Source organism: Orycteropus afer, unplaced genomic scaffold (genome assembly GCF_000298275.1).
Source record: "Orycteropus afer afer isolate SDZICR_OR568_19922 unplaced genomic scaffold, OryAfe1.0 scaffold00059, whole genome shotgun sequence".
Classification (NCBI taxonomy): Eukaryota; Metazoa; Chordata; class Mammalia; order Tubulidentata; family Orycteropodidae; genus Orycteropus; species Orycteropus afer.
In genome coordinates, this window is record NW_006921646.1 from 10,012,282 (window position 1) to 10,029,898 (window position 17,617).

Below are 17,617 nucleotides of genomic sequence, written 5' to 3' on the forward strand. Positions count from 1 at the left end.
GGAGGGTGTTGTTCAGTTTCCATGTGTTTACTCTTTTCCTGTTGATCTTCCTATTGTTGATTTCTAATTTGATAGCATTATGATCTGAGAAGTCCATCTTCAACTTTTCAAGGAAGTGCCATATTATTTTCCACAGTGGTTGAACCATTTTACAGTCCCACCAGCAGTGTATGAGGGTTCCAGTCTCTCCACATTCTTGCCAGTATTTCGTATTTCTGTTTTTTGAACTTTGCTATTAGTGGTGGGATGAGATGATATCTCGTTGTGATTGTCATCTCTCTAATTCCTAATGATCAGGAGCATTTCTTCATCTGTTAGCTGCCTGAATGCCTTCTTTGGTGAAGTATCTGTTCATGTCCCCTGACCGTTTTTTAATTGGATTTATTACTTTTTCTTTTTGTTAAGTTGTTGAAGTTTTCTGTATAATTTAGAGATTAGCCCCTTGTCCTATATGTCATCAACAATTTTTTTTCCCCCAGTCTGTGGGCTCTCTTTTTACTCTTTTGGTGAAGTCTTTTGATGCACATAAATGTCCAATTTTTAGGAGGTCCCAATCATCTATTTTGTCTTCTAATATTTGCATTTTTAGTTATATTTGGTGATATATTTATGACCTGAATTAGGTTCAGATATTTGATCCAGCTTGAGTTCAAATTTGTATATAGTGTGAGATATGGGTCCTGTTTCCTTTTTCTGCAAATGGATATCCAGTTTTGCCAGCCCCACTTATTAAACAGACTATCTGTTCCCCATTTAATGAGCTGTGGTCTTCTGTCAAAGATCAGCTGTACATATGTTGAAGAATTTACTCTAGGTTCTCATTGTCATTTCATTGGTCTGTATGTCTGTCATTGTACCAGTTCCAGGCTGTTTCAACTACTGTAGCTGTGTAATAGGTTTTGTGATTGGGAAGTGTGAGGCTTCTACTTTGTTCTTCTTTAGTAATGCTTTCCTTATCTGGGGTCTTCTTCCTCTCCATATGAAGTTGTTGATTAGATTTTTTTCATTTCTTTAAAAACAGATGATGTAATCTGGATCAGGATTGCATTATAGCTGTAGATCATTTTGCCAACCCTATATTTTTAACAGAGTCCCTGGGTAGTACAAATGGTTAATGCACTTAGCTGCTGACCAAAATGTTGGAGGTTCAAGTCCACCCAGAGGCACCTCAGTGACAGACCTGCAGTGAACATGGGTGTGCATTTATCTGTTCATGGCATGGCTCATTGGCCACTACCCACTCCCCCTATCTCCACCCAAGTCTGGATTTAACTGAGGAATGGATTGTAAATTGCTCTCCAGAGTGTACTGCAGACAGAGCAGTCCTCACCCCACACTGCTTCAATCATCACCCTTCCTTGCCCTCCAAGATTCTGTTCCCCTTCCCATCTTCTCTCTGCCTCCCACATATCTCTCCCCAAGCCCCTCCCCTACTCCATGCATGCTCCTGTGTGTGTACACATGTACACACTCAATCACACACACACACACTCACATGCACACACACTAGTTATTTCTGCCATGAAAAGAATGTGTCTATGTTAGGTTTGGCCAAATGCCTGTATTTCTCTCTGCTCTGAGCTTCCCAGCCCAGCATTCCAGAAGAGGGTCCCTGGCCTCAGGAAGGCCACAAGAATGTCCCCCCCACCACCACTCTGGCCTAGCCACCCCTTTCCAGAGTTTAAGAAAATAAAAGTGAGTGAAAGGTATGTTTCTCTCTCCAAGCCTTACTGAGGGGGAGATGTAGAAAGGAGGAAGAGGCATTAGGAAGGCTCTCTGGTTGCCCCCCAGCCAGAGAAGGGCAGGAGATTATATTGAAAGGACAGCAAAACTCTGGGTTCATTGAGGATTCCTGGGAGAGGAATGGAGCACACTGGAAGGGGCTCTGGTCTCTGTGCTCTAAGGATGTCACTCCCCTCCTCACTACCCACTGCCCAGTCTGCTCCAGTTCTCTAAGCCATCAACTACATGTTATAAAGCTAAAACAACTCACTGCTGTCAAGTTGATTCCAACTAACAGCCACCCTATAGCCAGAGTACAACAGCCCATTAGGGTTTCCAAGGCTATAAATCTTTACAGAAGCATACTGCCACATCTTTCTCCCACAGAGCGGCTGGTGGGTTCAAACCACAACATTTTGGTTACTGCTTAAGTGCTGCACCACCAGGGTTCCTTTTAAAAAAAAAAACTAAGAGGACCTTTTCTGGCTTGGCTAACAGCCTTTCCAGATCCTTTGGATGGGGTTTCACCCCCAAAGGTCTCACACAGAGAGTTAAGAAACTAAGATGAGAGATCTTGGAATATAAAACTCAGGGTCCATCCCAATCACAAGGAAGGGAACGCCTTCCCTGGGTCTGACCAATAGGGAGCTGTGGGAGGGTCTTGCTGGTCTCAACAGCATCACAACAGGACCCAGGCTATCCTGACCTATGGCATTCGCCCACTTACCCAGAATCTGGGAAAGTGGAAGGAAGACCCTTGGGAGAGAAAATGATGATCACGGATAAAGGAAACACATTCTGCAATGAGGTTTTGACATCTAAACATGTGTGGACACTGCTCCTTCTGATGATTCCAGCCAATGATTTGAGCCAGTTTCCAGCAGACCCTGGCCTTTGGGGAGAGTGGGACCTGTGTTCTGAGTACTGTTTGTTTTTCTGAAAAGAGTGTAGTGCATCCCCTTTTGTACTTGCCCACACATCAAAGCAGCACTCCCACTGATTTCTGGAACATGCTTACAGGTAGCCCCACACAAAAGGGAGAAGCGGTTGTCACTGGTTTTCATCCTGGAGAAGGCTGAAGTTTTGAAATTTCATGAGAAGGGTGGAGCTTTGAGGGGAGGAATTGACCCCCTTCTGGAAGTCTAATAGCCTGTCCCTTGTAGTATGTGTAGTTTGGGGGACAGGTGGTATTAGGAAGGCATTGGATGGCTCCATGATGAAGGAGTTGGATCAGCCATGGTGTCTTCTCTCTGACTTGAATCTTAGGAACGTGTTCCTGGTACCGTATGGAATGAAATTGATGACATGCAGGTATTTCGGATTTTGGACCTAGAGGATTTTGAAAAAATGTTTTCTGCCTATCAGAGGCATCAGGTAAGACCTTGTCCCATCTGGCCTCTTGGACTATGTGTTACCTCCTTTTCCTTTTTTGACTTTCACATACATACCTTGAACCCAAACCTTCTAGCCCTTTTCCTTCCTACCTATATACCTACCTCTTTCCTTCCTCCCTCCTTCCCTCCCTTCTTTCCTTCTTTTCATGTTATTTGTTGAGGGGGAATTATCCCATTGTATTAGTTTATAATTACACACCAAGTGATGAAATAGAATCTTGTCCATTTCTCTTTTCATCCTGAGCATTGGAGAATGAATTGCAGGGCCTGGCCTCTTTTGACTTCTGCTCTTCCTTTGGCCCTAGGATTTAAGGACTATACCTAGAAAGCATTGTAACTTTTCACATCACTTTCTACACCATATTCTCATCTCCCAACACCCCCATAAGTCAGCTGAGCAAAGGATGCTAATGCTCCCAGGAAGATGCTGCTATTCCAAGTCACTTCTGGGGGCTAAGGCCTGTCTGGGCCCTGAGAAAGCCCTGTGTAGACCCTGGGCTTGACCCTACAGGCACAGTGAATAGATGGCTGGCCAGCAAATCTGACCTTTCAGCCACAGAGTGAGTAGGGAGAGTGGGGTTGCTGGCAGAACACAGTGTATTCCCAAGGTGGGGCTCTCAAACTATGCTGCGTACCTAAGAATGCCAAATTGCTGATTCTAGGACCTCATCTACAACTGAATGTGATTCAGTAGGAGAGCTGAATCTGCCCAGAAATCTGCATTGTCATGAGTACACCCAGGACCTTCTCCCAAGTGCAGTTTGGGAATTACCAAACTAGATGCCCTAGGGTACTTGCCTTCTCTCTGGCCTGCCTCAGAGGGGCTATTTCCCTGTAGGTTGTTCTTTTTTTTTTTTTTTCCCCCCCCTTTTCTCTGCCTACACTAGCATTCCAGCCTTGGGAACTTCCTCAGATGCCAATAAATGGAGTCTATGCCCTCCTGGGCCCTGGGCAACCCTTGGACATTGTGGCATGCATCCCATAGGTCTGGAGAGGTGCTTCATCCTGTTTTGGTCAAATCCAGATCTGTGGAGGACCTTCCTGAGAGTAGACAGGACTGAGGACAGATCCAGTTGCTTCTAGGGCATTGGCCATGTGTGTATTGGGGTGAGGAGCTGGCATTGGTCCTGTCTTGGGGTTCTAGAAAAACCATTGCATTTAGGCCCAAGGCATCTGATTCTCTGTCCTAATTCTAAGAAATGCTTTTAGCCCAACACTCACATTAAGCTAGTATGACCACCAAAACCAAACCCACTGCCATCGAGTCAGTTTTGACTCATAGTGACCTTATAGGACAGAGTATAACTGCTCCATAGGGTCTCTAAGGCTGTAAATCTTTATGGAAGCAGACTGCTGCTCCCACAGAGTGGCTGGTGGGTTTGAAGCACTGACCTTTTAGTTAACAGCCGAATGTTTTAACTGCTGTACCACCAGACCTCCCTGGCATGACCACAGGCAGCAGCTAAAGGCCTAGCTGGTCTGGAAAACTCTTCTGAGCACTCAGGGCTACCTGTGAATCAGTGGTCCCTGAGTAGGTGCCCCGAGTGGGTGCTGGGTGATGGAGGGAGTGTGTGGAAGGATGTATAAGGCATAGCCCCACCTCACACACTGTTCACTGCTTGGAGAGTCTTCCTTCAGGCCAGGGCTCCAGCCCTGCCCATACAATCCCCTGGGCCCTGAGGTGGGGCTATGATGAGGGCCACTGGGGAAAGAAGGGACAAGCTGGGTCAGTGGTCTTCCAATTGGTTAGTTGAGAATAGCAGGGAATGAAAGCCCCCTATTCTTACCCCCTGCCCTCTCAGAGCCCACTCCCTGGTTCAGGGCTGGACTCAATGAGAGCACTGTCACTTGGCAGGACACCCAATCTCTGAGACTAAATTCACAACAGCAGAACTGGAGCGATCCCAGAGGCTGCACCTCCTCCTCTCTCTGTCTTGGGGCCCTGGGTAGTGTGTGGTGGGCAATGGGAGGCAGAGGGTCCTGGGAGCCATGGCCTTCCTTCCAGGCTCTCTGTAGGTCCTGAGTTAGTGACTGTACTGCATCTGGGTTAGGAAGGGAGAACACAGGTGCCGGCTCAGCCCCCTCAGCTCCCCTTAGACAGCAAACACAGGAACAATGGCTCCTGCTTCTTCCCTTCTCCCTCCTAGACAGAGGGCAGGGGACAAAGAGTAAAGGCTTTCCTCTGCCTCACAGAATACAACATTCACATGCTTCTGGCTCAGGTTCCTTTGTGTCTCCTTCCCTAGTTGGAAAGATGAGCTCATCCTGGGATGCAGGAGATGGCTCACAGGAGAGGAGAGGGAAGAACTGTCAGCCAGGGGCATGATCTGCCCAGACCTGGGAAGGGTGACCCCATTAAGCATAGGTGGGTGGGAGGAGCTGTGTGTTATCTGCTTTGTTTGGCTTCTCTGTGAATGCACGTCTGCTAGAGCCATGTTTGTTCAGTGCTACTTCTGAGTCTTTCTCCCCAATGATGGAGGTATCAGCAGGATGAGGCAGATAGAGTGGATGCTGGGGGATCCATGTTTTCCTGCTGTTTCTGGGTCCCCGAACCTCATGGCTAACGTTGTGCATGTTTAATTCTCTGTTGGCTGTGGCTGCTACCTGCCTAGGAGCTGATAACTAATCCTTCTCAGCAGGTGAGTGATTCTTTGGACATCCCAAATTTAAAAACTGCCCTGGGATATTTCCCTATCTGGGGCCCTAAAGAGAGTGCTTGTCCATTCCACATCCTATCTTATTACCAAACCTCACATGGGGGAGGATCCCCAAAGAGAGAGAAGAAATGTAGGAGAGGGAGGTAATAGAAGAGATCCCTACTAGCAATGGAGGTAAATGTCTCCTGAAGTGAGAAGAAAGCTTCTAGGTTTATTGTCTTACCCACCAGGCCCCAGGCAGGGCCATCCTGTAAAGTTGCACAGACTGGGCATTGCAGAATTCCAGGCACTTCACAAAAATAGTGATGTGAGTGATGCCCCCTGGAGTTGTGCAACATGGAGAAGTGCTTGGAGTGACCTCCCAGAGTAAGAAACAGCCTCCTGTCTACCTCACCAGGGCCCTGTGAGAAGGGTGAACATCTCTGATTTCTTAGGTATCTGCTTGCTGGGACCCCACAGGAGAGAATTCTGCATGGAATTCTGCCTCACTTTCTCTACCTCTGAACTTGTGGAAGCCTTTTACCCACAGGAGTCCAAGAACTGTGGCCATATAAGAGCTTAGAACCAGCTTTTCATCCTAAGCTTGGGGATACTCTTAGGGTGGGGTGATGGGAGTGGGGGTTGATTCTGTGGGGGACGTGGTAGATCATATCACATTGCCTAAAGCTACAGGGATCATCTAGTCTCTATAAGAGAAGCCCCTTCCCTCGATTGCCCTGAGAGGACAGTCTCTAAAAAGGGGGTTCCTCAGTGGCCCCTCCAACTCATTCTATTCCATGGTAAAGTCACAGATACCTCATCTTAGAGTCAGTTCTTAATCATCCTCTTCTCTTTCTTCTGTCTTTTTCTTCCCCCCTCTTTCTTCTCTTTACTCCAGAAACATTCCCAGATTGGTAGGGTATTGGTTTCTGGGGGGTAGGCCAAAAGAGGATGGGGAAAAACACACATCTTGGCCTTGCCACCTTGTCTGTTGATTGCAGAAAGAGCTGGGTTCCACTGAGGACATCTACCTGGCCTCACGCAAGGTCAAAGAACTGTCAGTCATTGACGGCCGGAGGGCCCAGAACTGCATCATCCTCCTCTCCAAGTACGCACTCTCCTTGCCTCTGTGGTCCCTGCCCCATGGATAGGTTGCTGTTGGGTGGGGAATGGGTCTTCCTGGGAGCAGAAACCTGAGGTGAAACTTGAACCAAAAAACATGGTTGAACTGAATGCCTGGGGGTGGGGGTGGGTTGCAGACAGGTGGCAATGGGGTGCCCTCTCTGCTGGCGCCTAGGAATGGAGGGGAAACACACTGGTCTAGAATCTTCTCCTGAGAGCCCACTGTGAACAGCAGTGTGGAGCTCTGCAGACAGGAAGCTGCCCAATTGCGAGGCCAGCCTGGTCAGTGTCTGGCAGCTGAGTTGCTCTAAGCCCGCAGAGAGCCCCACTCAGTTTAGGCTCCAGAGCAGCATGATCTCAACCCCTAAGCATTTCCCGTGGCCTGCAGAACAAGCAGGGCAGTATCTGCGCTAACAGCAAAGCTTCTGTGCGGGGCCTCCTGCCTGAGCCTGGGTCACAGGGTTCTGCCTCCCGTACTATTCTTAGTCCTGCCTCTAGCCACTTCTGGGACATCTGCCCTCCCCTCCCTCTCACAAGGCCCTGGGCCTCAGTTTCTTTCAGCTGGTCGTGGGGGAAAGTTCTGCATTGCCATTGGTCCCAATGGGCGTACATCTGGAGGGAATACGGAAGGGGTATTAGGGGGAGGGCTTCTCACTCCCCCAGAGAGCAAGACTGATTGGAACAGCTGTGTGGGAGCTGAGGCTCAGTCAGAAGAATGAGGGCTCTTCTATCTTTCAAGAATGAGGGAAGCAGGAAGTTCCCTTTGTTCCCTGCTGATATTCCCATCCTTCTGTGGAGGATGCTGTGGAATTTTTAGGCATAGGCAGAAGAATCAGATACCTTTTACTTTGTCTTTCAGTTCATACTGGAGACATCCCTTTTACATCCAAATGCCCCCATCAGGTCTGATGGAGACTCAAGCAAGACAAAAACATTTAGAGACAAAAACAGCTCATTACAGAGTGAATCATGCTGTAGTCTGAGAAGACTTCACAGAGGAAGCAAGGAGGGAGTACTGTCTATTGGAGTCCTGAGTTAACACTAGGGAGGGAGGCTGGGCTGAACCTTCTAGAGAAGGACCATTGGAGTCTGTTCTGAGCAGTGGAGCCTGGCCAGGCTACTCAGAGGGTGGGGTTTTAACCTAGGCTGAAGCTTTCTAACGAGGAGATCCGGCAGGCCATCTTGAAGATGGATGAGCAGGAGGACCTCGCGAAAGACATGCTGGAGCAGGTGAGGACCATCAGTGGGGAAGGAGGAGATGAACCCAGGGTTGCAGCCACAACCCTTCCCAACAGCACACAGAGAGGCTGAGATTCTTAGGTCAAAGAGACATCGGGCTCTGGGAGAAGGTTTATGGAAATTTCCTTAGGCAAACTTTTCTAGAAGGAAGCCAGCTGCATCTTTTTTCAGAGGTCCTCAAGGTCACCGGAAGGAGTTATGAAGTATTATTTCTCATGAGTCTCAAGGCAAAGTGAGGAAGATCTATAGTCATATCTTTCCTAAATCATCCCCTTCAAGAGAAACCTAGAAAACATCAAACATGAATACTGTTGATTGGACTTCATTAAAATTAGGAATGTCTCTTCCTCAAAAAGCACTCGAGTGAAAAGGCAAGTCAGTCCCTGGAAGAAGAATATGCAATACAGGTAGTCCCTGACTTATAACACATTTGAGTTATGATGAACAGCACTTACAACTATCCTTTTTTTTTCTTTCTTTTAATACATCTTAGTCATATGTATAGGCAGTCCCCAAGTTACAAATGAGTTCCATTCCTAAGTCTGTCTTAGGTTCAATTTGTCCATAAGTCTGAAAAGTTAGGTATGGGTCATATCTAGTATCAGTTAGTCAAATGTTTGTCTTAGTACATATGTATAATATCCTTTTCTACTCTGGTAGCATAGTGCCTAAGGCACTTGACTGCTAACCAGAAGCCTGGTGGTTCAAACCCACCAGCCACTCCTCGGAAGGAAGGTTGGGCAATCTACTTCTGTAGTGATACTGCCTCGGCAACCCAAGGAGGGGTCGCTATGAGTCAGGTCTGACTCGATGGCACATAACAACAACAACAGGCATAAAAGACATTAAAGAAATGTTTGCAGATACACTGAAACATCTTTAACATAATAATACAGTAATAATAATAATAATGATGTGTTGATGTGCCTGTTTGTTATTAGGAACCACCATATGTACCTCAAATGTTTAATGTAATAGGCTTTAGGGGACTGACTGGTAACTAGTTAGGGGGTTGTACGTAAGTCAGACATTAGTAACCCGGGACTGCCTGTGCTACATACAGTGTTGCAGCACATAATCTACTGATGTTATTCTCAGATGATCACTCAAAGATGTTGCCAACCCCCAAAGATGCATAAAGATCAGATTCATAAAGAGACTGATAGTAATGAAAACTTAGAAAAAAAAAAAAAAAAGAGGTATTCGATTTACTTAAGAACTAACCTAGAATAGAGTCATTGGAACAGAACCCTGTTGTATGTTGGGGGTTACTTGCACATATATCTAGCAAAGCTCTCATACCCAGAATAAAGAAGTCTACAAGTCAATAAGACAATGACAGTCAATCCAGTTTTAAAAATTAGCAAAAAGATTTCCAAATGGCCAATAAGCAAAGAAAAGGTGCTCAGTGCTATTAGTCATCAGAGAAATGCAATAAAATGACAATTAGATAGCACTACACACCCACCAGATGGCTAAAATTAAAAATATCGACAATGCCAAGTGTTGGCAAGGGTGTGAAGCAATTGGGATTCTCTTTTGGTACAGTCACTTTGAGAAAATATTTGGCAGTACATACTAAGACTAAATATGCATCTGCTCTGTGGCCCTGCAGTCCCACCCCTAGGTGTATACCCAAGAGAAACAAGTGTAAATTTCCACTAAAAGACATACACAAGAATATTAATAGCAACTTTATTTTCAGAACTCCCAAACTATGAATAATTCAACTGCTCATCGATAGGAAAATGAACAGGCTGTGGTATATTCTTATAGTAGAATACTACTCAGCAGTTAAAAAGAAAAAAAAAAGAACAAATTTACTAATATTCACAATATGATGAATCTTAGATATTATGTTGAGTGGAGGAATCCAGACACAAAATACACAGCATGAATCCATTTATATGAAGTTCAAGAATAGGCAAATCTAATTAATCTCAGGTTATAGAACTCAGTTGAAAGGCTATTTTGGGGGACAGACTGTCATACTGAAATGACAAAAGGGAACTTTGTGATGGGATGGACATCTTCTGTATCTTCATCTGGATTGTGGCCCAGTGGGTAGGTAGTTTTGTCAAAAAGTCATTGGACTGCAGTTAGAATGAGTGCATTTTATTTTATGTTAGTTGTTTCTCAATAAAATTGATTTATAAAGAAAAACACCATTGAAGAGTTGAATACTTAAAACTAGTCTCCTTCACTGTATATTAAGTATATAATATCTCAATTAAACAAGTGGGAGGAGAAAAGTAAAAGGAACAAGTCAGAGCTCATTTCCCTGTCATCTCCATCAGTCAGATGAAGTAAACCAGTCCATGGAGTGTGCCTCTCTCTTTTCAGGCTCCTTCTCCCTGCCTGGAGTAGAGTCAGGGTGTGGGCTTCTCATAGGCTATACCCCTATCACAGCTTCTCACCAGTTTCCTATCTTACCTTCACCGCCTCTTTGCAGCTCCTCAAGTTCATCCCAGAGAAGAGTGACATTGATCTCCTAGAGGAGCACAAGCATGAGATCGAGCGGATGGCCCGTGCTGACCGCTTCCTTTATGAAATGAGCAGGTGGGCAGCAGATGTGGCCAGAGGGGCTGGGCTTGGGGCAGGCAAGGCTCTGCCCAGGAGAATGTGGAGATGGTCATGCAGCTTCCAACTGGAGGCTGGTGCTGGGTCCTGGAGCCTCGGCTCCATGTGTCTCACCTTGTCCACAGGATCGACCACTATCAGCAGCGACTGCAGGCCCTCTTCTTCAAGAAGAAGTTCCAGGAGCGGCTAACTGAGGCCAAGCCCAAAGTAGAAGGTAGGGCTGAGGATGTGGAGGAAGCCTAGAGTGGAGAGGGCATCTAGGAGACCCAGGATGGTGGGAGGCAATGTACAGAGGCAGAGAGAGCACCTTCTTATCCTCTGCCCCAGAGAAAAACTAAAGTCAAAGACAAATTTGAAAATGGCCATTATTGTAAATATACGCACTTGTTTATATAAGCACAGGTGCCAACCATGTGACACATTCCCTATGCTTCAGCATGTGAACCTGCCCCGGTGGAGGATCTGTTGACATCTGCCCAGCAGAGGACAGAAATGCTGAGGAGATAATGATAGCAACCACATAGAACAGAGCCTGGCATGTAGTGAGCTCATCAATCTTTATCCTACATGAGAGGAACGAAGTGACTTAATCCATGTAAAGTACATGGAACACCTCTGGCATATGATTTTAAATAGGTGCTATTCAGGAAGTAGGAAATTGGGCAAAGTGATCCCTGGAAGCAACTGGTTTTTGGGGTTGCAGAAAGTCTTCCAACAGAGGCGTTTTCCAGATGAGAAATTTGTAATTTAATGAAAGCCATGTGCTGAACGCTGTGTGAAAAAATCTAACTGGGATGGCCTCATTTGGTCTTCACTACAACATGATAGGAAGGTTGGGCAATCCTACTTCCGTAGTGATACTGCCTCGGAAACCCAAGGAGGGGTCGCTATGAGTCGGGGCTGACTCGACAGCATATAACAACAACAACAACACAACACGATAGGTCAGTGCTGGTATAGCTTCTGTGGATCTCAGTTCTCTCATCTCTAAAATGGGGGTATGCTAGTTGCCTGAGGCCCTGTTTCTGGTAAGTGGTGGATCCAGAATAGAACCTCAGATGTCATTCTTCAAAATCCATCCCTTCACTGCAATCTTGCATTGGTTCCCAGATAGTATCTCCCTGGGGATGATATGGCGATAACAGAAGAGAGAGGGGCAAGGAGTTGGGGTGGGGGATGGTTGGAAATCAGGATGGTGGGCAGACATGCAGCACCCAAAGGGGAAAAGCAAGAGAGGCTTTGAGGTTCATTTGGTGGTGAGAATGGGGTAAGCAGAATGGAACAAGAAAGAACAAGAGAGCCTGTGTCCTAGATGTTGAGGGAGACAGGCTGGGGCAGAGCAGAGCATGGGCCCCCTCTGCTGGACACCAGGGCCAGTCAGCACTCCTGGAGATGCCCAGTCCAGGCAGTGGCCCTTTCTGGAGTCCAAGGAGCTGCTGCCAGGAGGATTCTGGGAGTAGAGGAGGGAAGACAAGAGCATGAGAAAGCAAGAACCAGACATTTTCTGTAATCTGGACCCTGCTGCCCTTCAACACACACACACACACACACACACACAAGGGAACTGCAGACTGTGATCATAGCTGTTTGGTCTGGGGGAGAAGGAAAGATATTAGTGACTCTGCAGCTCTAGGAGTCTCTGGGTGGTGCAAACAGTTATCATGCTTGACTGCTAACCAAAAGGTTGGAGGTTTGAGTCCACCCAGAGGTGCCTTGGAAGAAAGGCCTGGCAATTTAGTTCCAAAAAAAATCCACCATTGAAAACCCAGTAGAGCACAGTTCTACTCTGACACACATGGGTTTGTCATGACCCTGTAATTAGCTGGTACTGCGGCTCTAAGGTCTGTCAGGCATCTGCTTCTCTGGTGATGGGTAAATCCTTATCTTCATCACAACTTTCTTTTCTCCTGGCACAGACTGCCTTTGGAGAATGTGGCACAGGTAAGGTGTTCAGCTCAAGACATATGTGCTCAACTCTGTGTATGTCTTGAATCAGTCCAACAAATGTGAGCAACGGCCATTTGAAGCTAGGGAACTAGAGTAGCTGAGCCACTAGGAAGGTTTAATCTCATCTGATTTCCTGCTCCCAGGAGCCCACTCCTAAACTCCTAAACTCTCCCTAAGTTATCTGTGAATTGTCAATAGATGTTTAAGAAAGACTTTCCCTTTAATACCAAGTTAAGCACAGCAAGATGTGTTTGGCATAGCAAAGTACTGGGAAAAGTAATCATCGCTCTGTTATGGCAATGGTTGCTGTTCATGAATGGTTCACAAGTCTCTTCCCTCTGAGCGGTAGGTAGGGGACAGGTGGCTGTAGCAGTATTTCATTGAGTCAGGTAAGTGTGCCTGACTGGGGGTTAGCAAATTTGGTACATTCAGCAATGAACATATTCATAATAAGAACAGATCCAAGAAAAATATACTCATGGATCTATTTATAGAAACTTAGGAAATTTATTTGAATTTGGTGAATTGGCTTTTGTTCCACTGACCAAGAGCCCCTGCTGGGGTAGGGGTGACAGTAGCCCATGAACCAGATGGGATGTGCCAAATCTTAGTTCTTCCAGGGATATTTCCTGGAGAACTGAAAGGACAGTTATGAGTCCTGTAGGCAAGAGGATTTTGCAGAGATTGGGATTAATAATCCTCCTTCCAGTTCTTGCAGGAAATATTCCTGGGAGAACTAAGATTTGGTATATCCCAGCTCATTGATTGGCTATTGATACCCCGCAGGGGCTCTGGCTCAAATGGCCAAAAGGCAATTCACCAAATTCGCCAGTCCTTCTATGAATATATTCATGAACATACACTTCTTGAATCTGTTCTTATAAATATACTCACTGGTGAATGTACCAAATCTACTAATTCTCATTATGAATTTATTTACTGCCTATATTCAAGATGAATAGGGCTGGTAAAGTAAACATATTTTATGAATATCTTATTCTTATGAATATAACTTAAATGACAGCATTTCATACAGGAGTTTTCCCATTTATACTGATTTCCTTGGAATGCTTGTCAGTTTCTGTTTTGCCAACATTTTGGTATTTCAAAGATTTCTTTGCAAATTTCTCAAATAGCATATCAACCTTCAAAAAACTATACTAACCAACATAAATTCCTGGAAATTTTAGAAGAAGGTCTTTTTAAATAAACTTGTTTTTAATTAAAATGTAGGATATATATATAGTAAATCATAAGAACCTAATTGATGGATCATCACAAAGTCAACCCACTCATGCAACAATCAACACCCAGACCAATGGAACATTTCCAGCCTCTCAGAAGCCCTTCTTCATGCCCCCTCTCAACTCTTCTCCCCTCCTTCCTCTAAAGATAATAGCTATCTTGACTTCTAGATGAGTTTTGTCTGTTTTGAACTTTATATAAACAGAATGATATATTATGAATTCTTTTCTGCTGGCTTCTTTTGCTCAATTATATTTGTGAGTGAGCCTGTTAACTCCTGGTGACTCCTTGTACAATGAAAAGAAACACTGCCTGGTCCTTTGCCATCCCCATTTTCAGTTGAAGATTCGGCCATTGTGATTGATTCCATAGGGTTTTCTTTGGTTATTGTGGAAGTAGATCACCAGGCCTTTCTCCCTAGTCCATCTTAGGAAGCTCTGCAGAAGCCCATTCAGCATCACAGCAACAAGCAAGCCTCCCCTGACGTGTATTGTTGTGTGCTACCAAGTCGATTCTGCCTCACAGTGATCTCATAAGACAAAGTAAAACTGCCCCATTTTGTTTCCTAGGTGGTGATCTTTATGGGAGCTGCTCACCAGTTCTTTTCTCTCTTGAACAGCTGGTGGGTTTAAACCATGACCTTTCATTTACCAGCAGAGCACTTAACCATTGTCCCACCAGGGCCAATGAGGTGTAGCAGTGATTTATTCATTTTCAGTGCTGTGTTTTATTTCATTGGAGGAATATACCATAATTTAGTTATCCAATCTATTCATAATCTTAAAAAAAAAAAAAAAAAAACTACGAGCAACTCAAATGTCCATCAAGAATAACACTGCTGTGAATTTTTGTCCACGGCTTGATGTAGATTTGATGTATTTCTGTTGGGTAACACCTAGAGTGGGTTGGTTAGGTCATAAAGTATGCATATATTCAACATTAAAAGTTATTGACAAACCTTACTTATTACCTATTTTTATAGCTTCTTTTTCACAGTAAGTTATTTTTAACTTCTTTTGAAAACTTTGCAACTGGCAAAGTTTTAGTCAATTGGTTTTAATTTTTTTTTTCTCATACCAGTATTTTAAGGAATTTCTGGCTTAATATAGCCAAATATCATAGGATTGCTTAAGTCTCCTTATCACCATACTTAATATACAAAAAGTATATTCAAAATGTATATTAACATATATATTTATATATATATATATATATATATATATACACATTAAAAAGTATGTATAACGAGTAGCCATAATTTCAGTGTAGGTCTCCTATCCCAATTCTGTACATCTACTATACATCATTCCAGCTGAGAAAGGCCAGAGTATTCACATCAGAATGGAATTCTAAAAGTTTTGGCTACTGTTAGCCTTCATTTGTATTTGTAGCAAACATATCCTTTAAAGCAATAGGGGCAGAAATTAAAAGCTGATACTCAACAGTATGTCAAGAAACCTATTTTATCAAAGCTAAGAGACTATCACCTATAAATCATACCTTTATTTTATAAAGGAGCATCTGGATGGTGCAAGAGTTAACATGCTCAGCTGCTAACCCAAAGGCTGGCAGTTCAAGTGCACCCAGGGGCACCTCAAAAGAAAGGTCTAGTGATCTACTTCTGAAAAACAATGATCAGCCATTGAAAGCCCTGTGGAGCACAGTTCTTTTCCGACATACATGGGATCACCATGAGTTAGAATCAACTCCATAGCAACTGGCGTTGAGAAAGACAAAAACAATATAAGAATGCATATTATAACTAATGACATGTTACTCATTCCCACTCCTCTTTATCAACATGGTTAGGTTCCAAAGACCAGAATGTTAACGTGAAAATTGGCATTATGCAAAAATGGGTGATAACCACAAAATGGAGGATGATTATATCATTATGTAACTGCCAAACTGAATTATTGCATAACTGCCAAATTATATCATTACATAACTGCCCAACTACTGAGAATCACAACCTTAACCATCACAGCCAGTACTACTCTTGCCTCACACCTTGGTGTTCATTGTGCGTATGTCACATGTCATGTGCCGCATACTTGGGATATGTCATTATTGCACAAAAGAGTTGGATAGGAGATTGTTTACTATTGTCATAAATGTGAAATACTGCATAATGAGATAGTTGATAAGTGAAGAGTTGGTGTAATTGACAGGAATTTTTTTCCCCCTAAAATCAATAAAATACAGTATTTCAAAAAAAGGCATAAACAATATCATAGTATGAGAAATTCTAAACTTAGAGTTTTCATTGCTGGGTTTAGAAAAGTAAAGGCATTATATTCATGCATATATTCATAGAAAAATATATGGATGATCTTTGAATATGTGTAAGAAAAGATATCCTCAAATATATTCTTGTGAAGAGTTGTTACATTCAGAGGATAGATTATTTGGTGAGTTGGCTTTTGGTGAGTTGGTCTGCTTCCTTGGATGTAGGTAGATGTGGGATGTGGAGTAGGTTGGTCTGCTTATGACTGGTTGTAACCTCTACTCCCGAGAGTTGAGGACATTTGGCATTTCTGAGCTTTGTGATGGCATTATCCTGGGGTGCAAAGGGACCCTAGCCCTGTCTATGTAGGGTTCTGACCTGTCCCTCCTCCTCCCAGCCATCCTGCTGGCCTCCCGGGAGCTGACCCGCAGCAAACGTCTAAAGAAGATGCTAGAGGTCATCTTGGCCATTGGAAACTTCATGAACAAAGGGCAGCGTGGGGGTGCCTATGGGTTCCGAGTGGCCAGTCTCAACAAGATCGCTGACACCAAGTCCAGCATTGACAGGTGGGGGCCCCTCCTATTTCCTTAGCCTCCATCTCACCCATCTGGTCTCTCCCCTCCTCTGCCTTATCCTTCTTCTGTTTCCTGAACCAAGATTCATCCCCCTTCCCCTAATCCCCTATGCTGGTTTCCTTCTGACCCCATTCCCTACTTCCTCATCCCTCACCCCTGACCTGACTTCCATCCACAGAAACATCTCTCTGCTACATTACCTGATCATGATCCTGGAGAAGCATTTCCCTGACATCCTCAACATGCCCTCGGAGCTGCAGCATCTTCCTGACGCCGCCAAAGTCAAGTGAGGGATCTCTTCAAATGCCCTTCTCCCTGTGATCACACACACTCCTGTATGACTTCCTCCCTTGGGGCCTACTCTGGGAAGTATCCCAGAGTCTGGGAGAAACAAAGGAAGACAAACTATCTGCCCTCAAATTCTTATTTCAGAATGATCTTAGAAAACACCAGTAGTGGAATGGGAGATGAATGGCACTAACAAGAGTGTTATTAAACCAGTTACCACTGTGGGCAGTTGGAGTTTAATTCCATTGGGTGACTCTGTGTGACAGTGTAGAGCACTCACCCCAGTCATCTCACCAAGGACTAGGGAGCTGGGGTAATTAGACACCATCTCCTACCAGTCACTTGTTGAGGGGTACTGGGGGCATATAATTCTCTGGACTCCAGGAGAGGTATTCACATGGTTGGAAGTCAGGGCCATGCACTACAATGAATTGGCCCAAGGAGATATGGGAGGGGCACCGACATCGTCTACTACAGGCAGGAAATCAGACCTGCACATGCAGCCTGAGAGAAACCACCTCTAGTAGAACCAGGAATGCAATGGTAAATGGCTGTCATTGCAGCTGTGTGCCAGTTAGTCAGTTCTAACTCATAGTGACCCCAAGTGACAGAATAGAACTGCCCCATAGGGTTTCCTAGGCT

At 44.6% G+C, this 17,617-nt stretch overlaps 1 protein-coding gene across 1 annotated transcript in view; it reads left to right on the top strand.

Moving 5' to 3' along the window:
- DAAM2 (dishevelled associated activator of morphogenesis 2) overlaps nt 1-17,617 on the top strand; it is a 62,134-nt gene that overhangs the window by 40,373 nt on the left and 4,144 nt on the right. Inside the window, exons 14-20 of the mRNA XM_007939427.2 lie at nt 2,989-3,096; nt 6,754-6,860; nt 8,020-8,104; nt 10,566-10,672; nt 10,819-10,907; nt 16,510-16,678; nt 16,866-16,973. Of these exons, the coding sequence (XP_007937618.1) occupies nt 2,989-3,096; nt 6,754-6,860; nt 8,020-8,104; nt 10,566-10,672; nt 10,819-10,907; nt 16,510-16,678; nt 16,866-16,973 (773 nt within the window). The remainder of the gene's footprint in view (nt 1-2,988; nt 3,097-6,753; nt 6,861-8,019; nt 8,105-10,565; nt 10,673-10,818; nt 10,908-16,509; nt 16,679-16,865; nt 16,974-17,617) is intronic.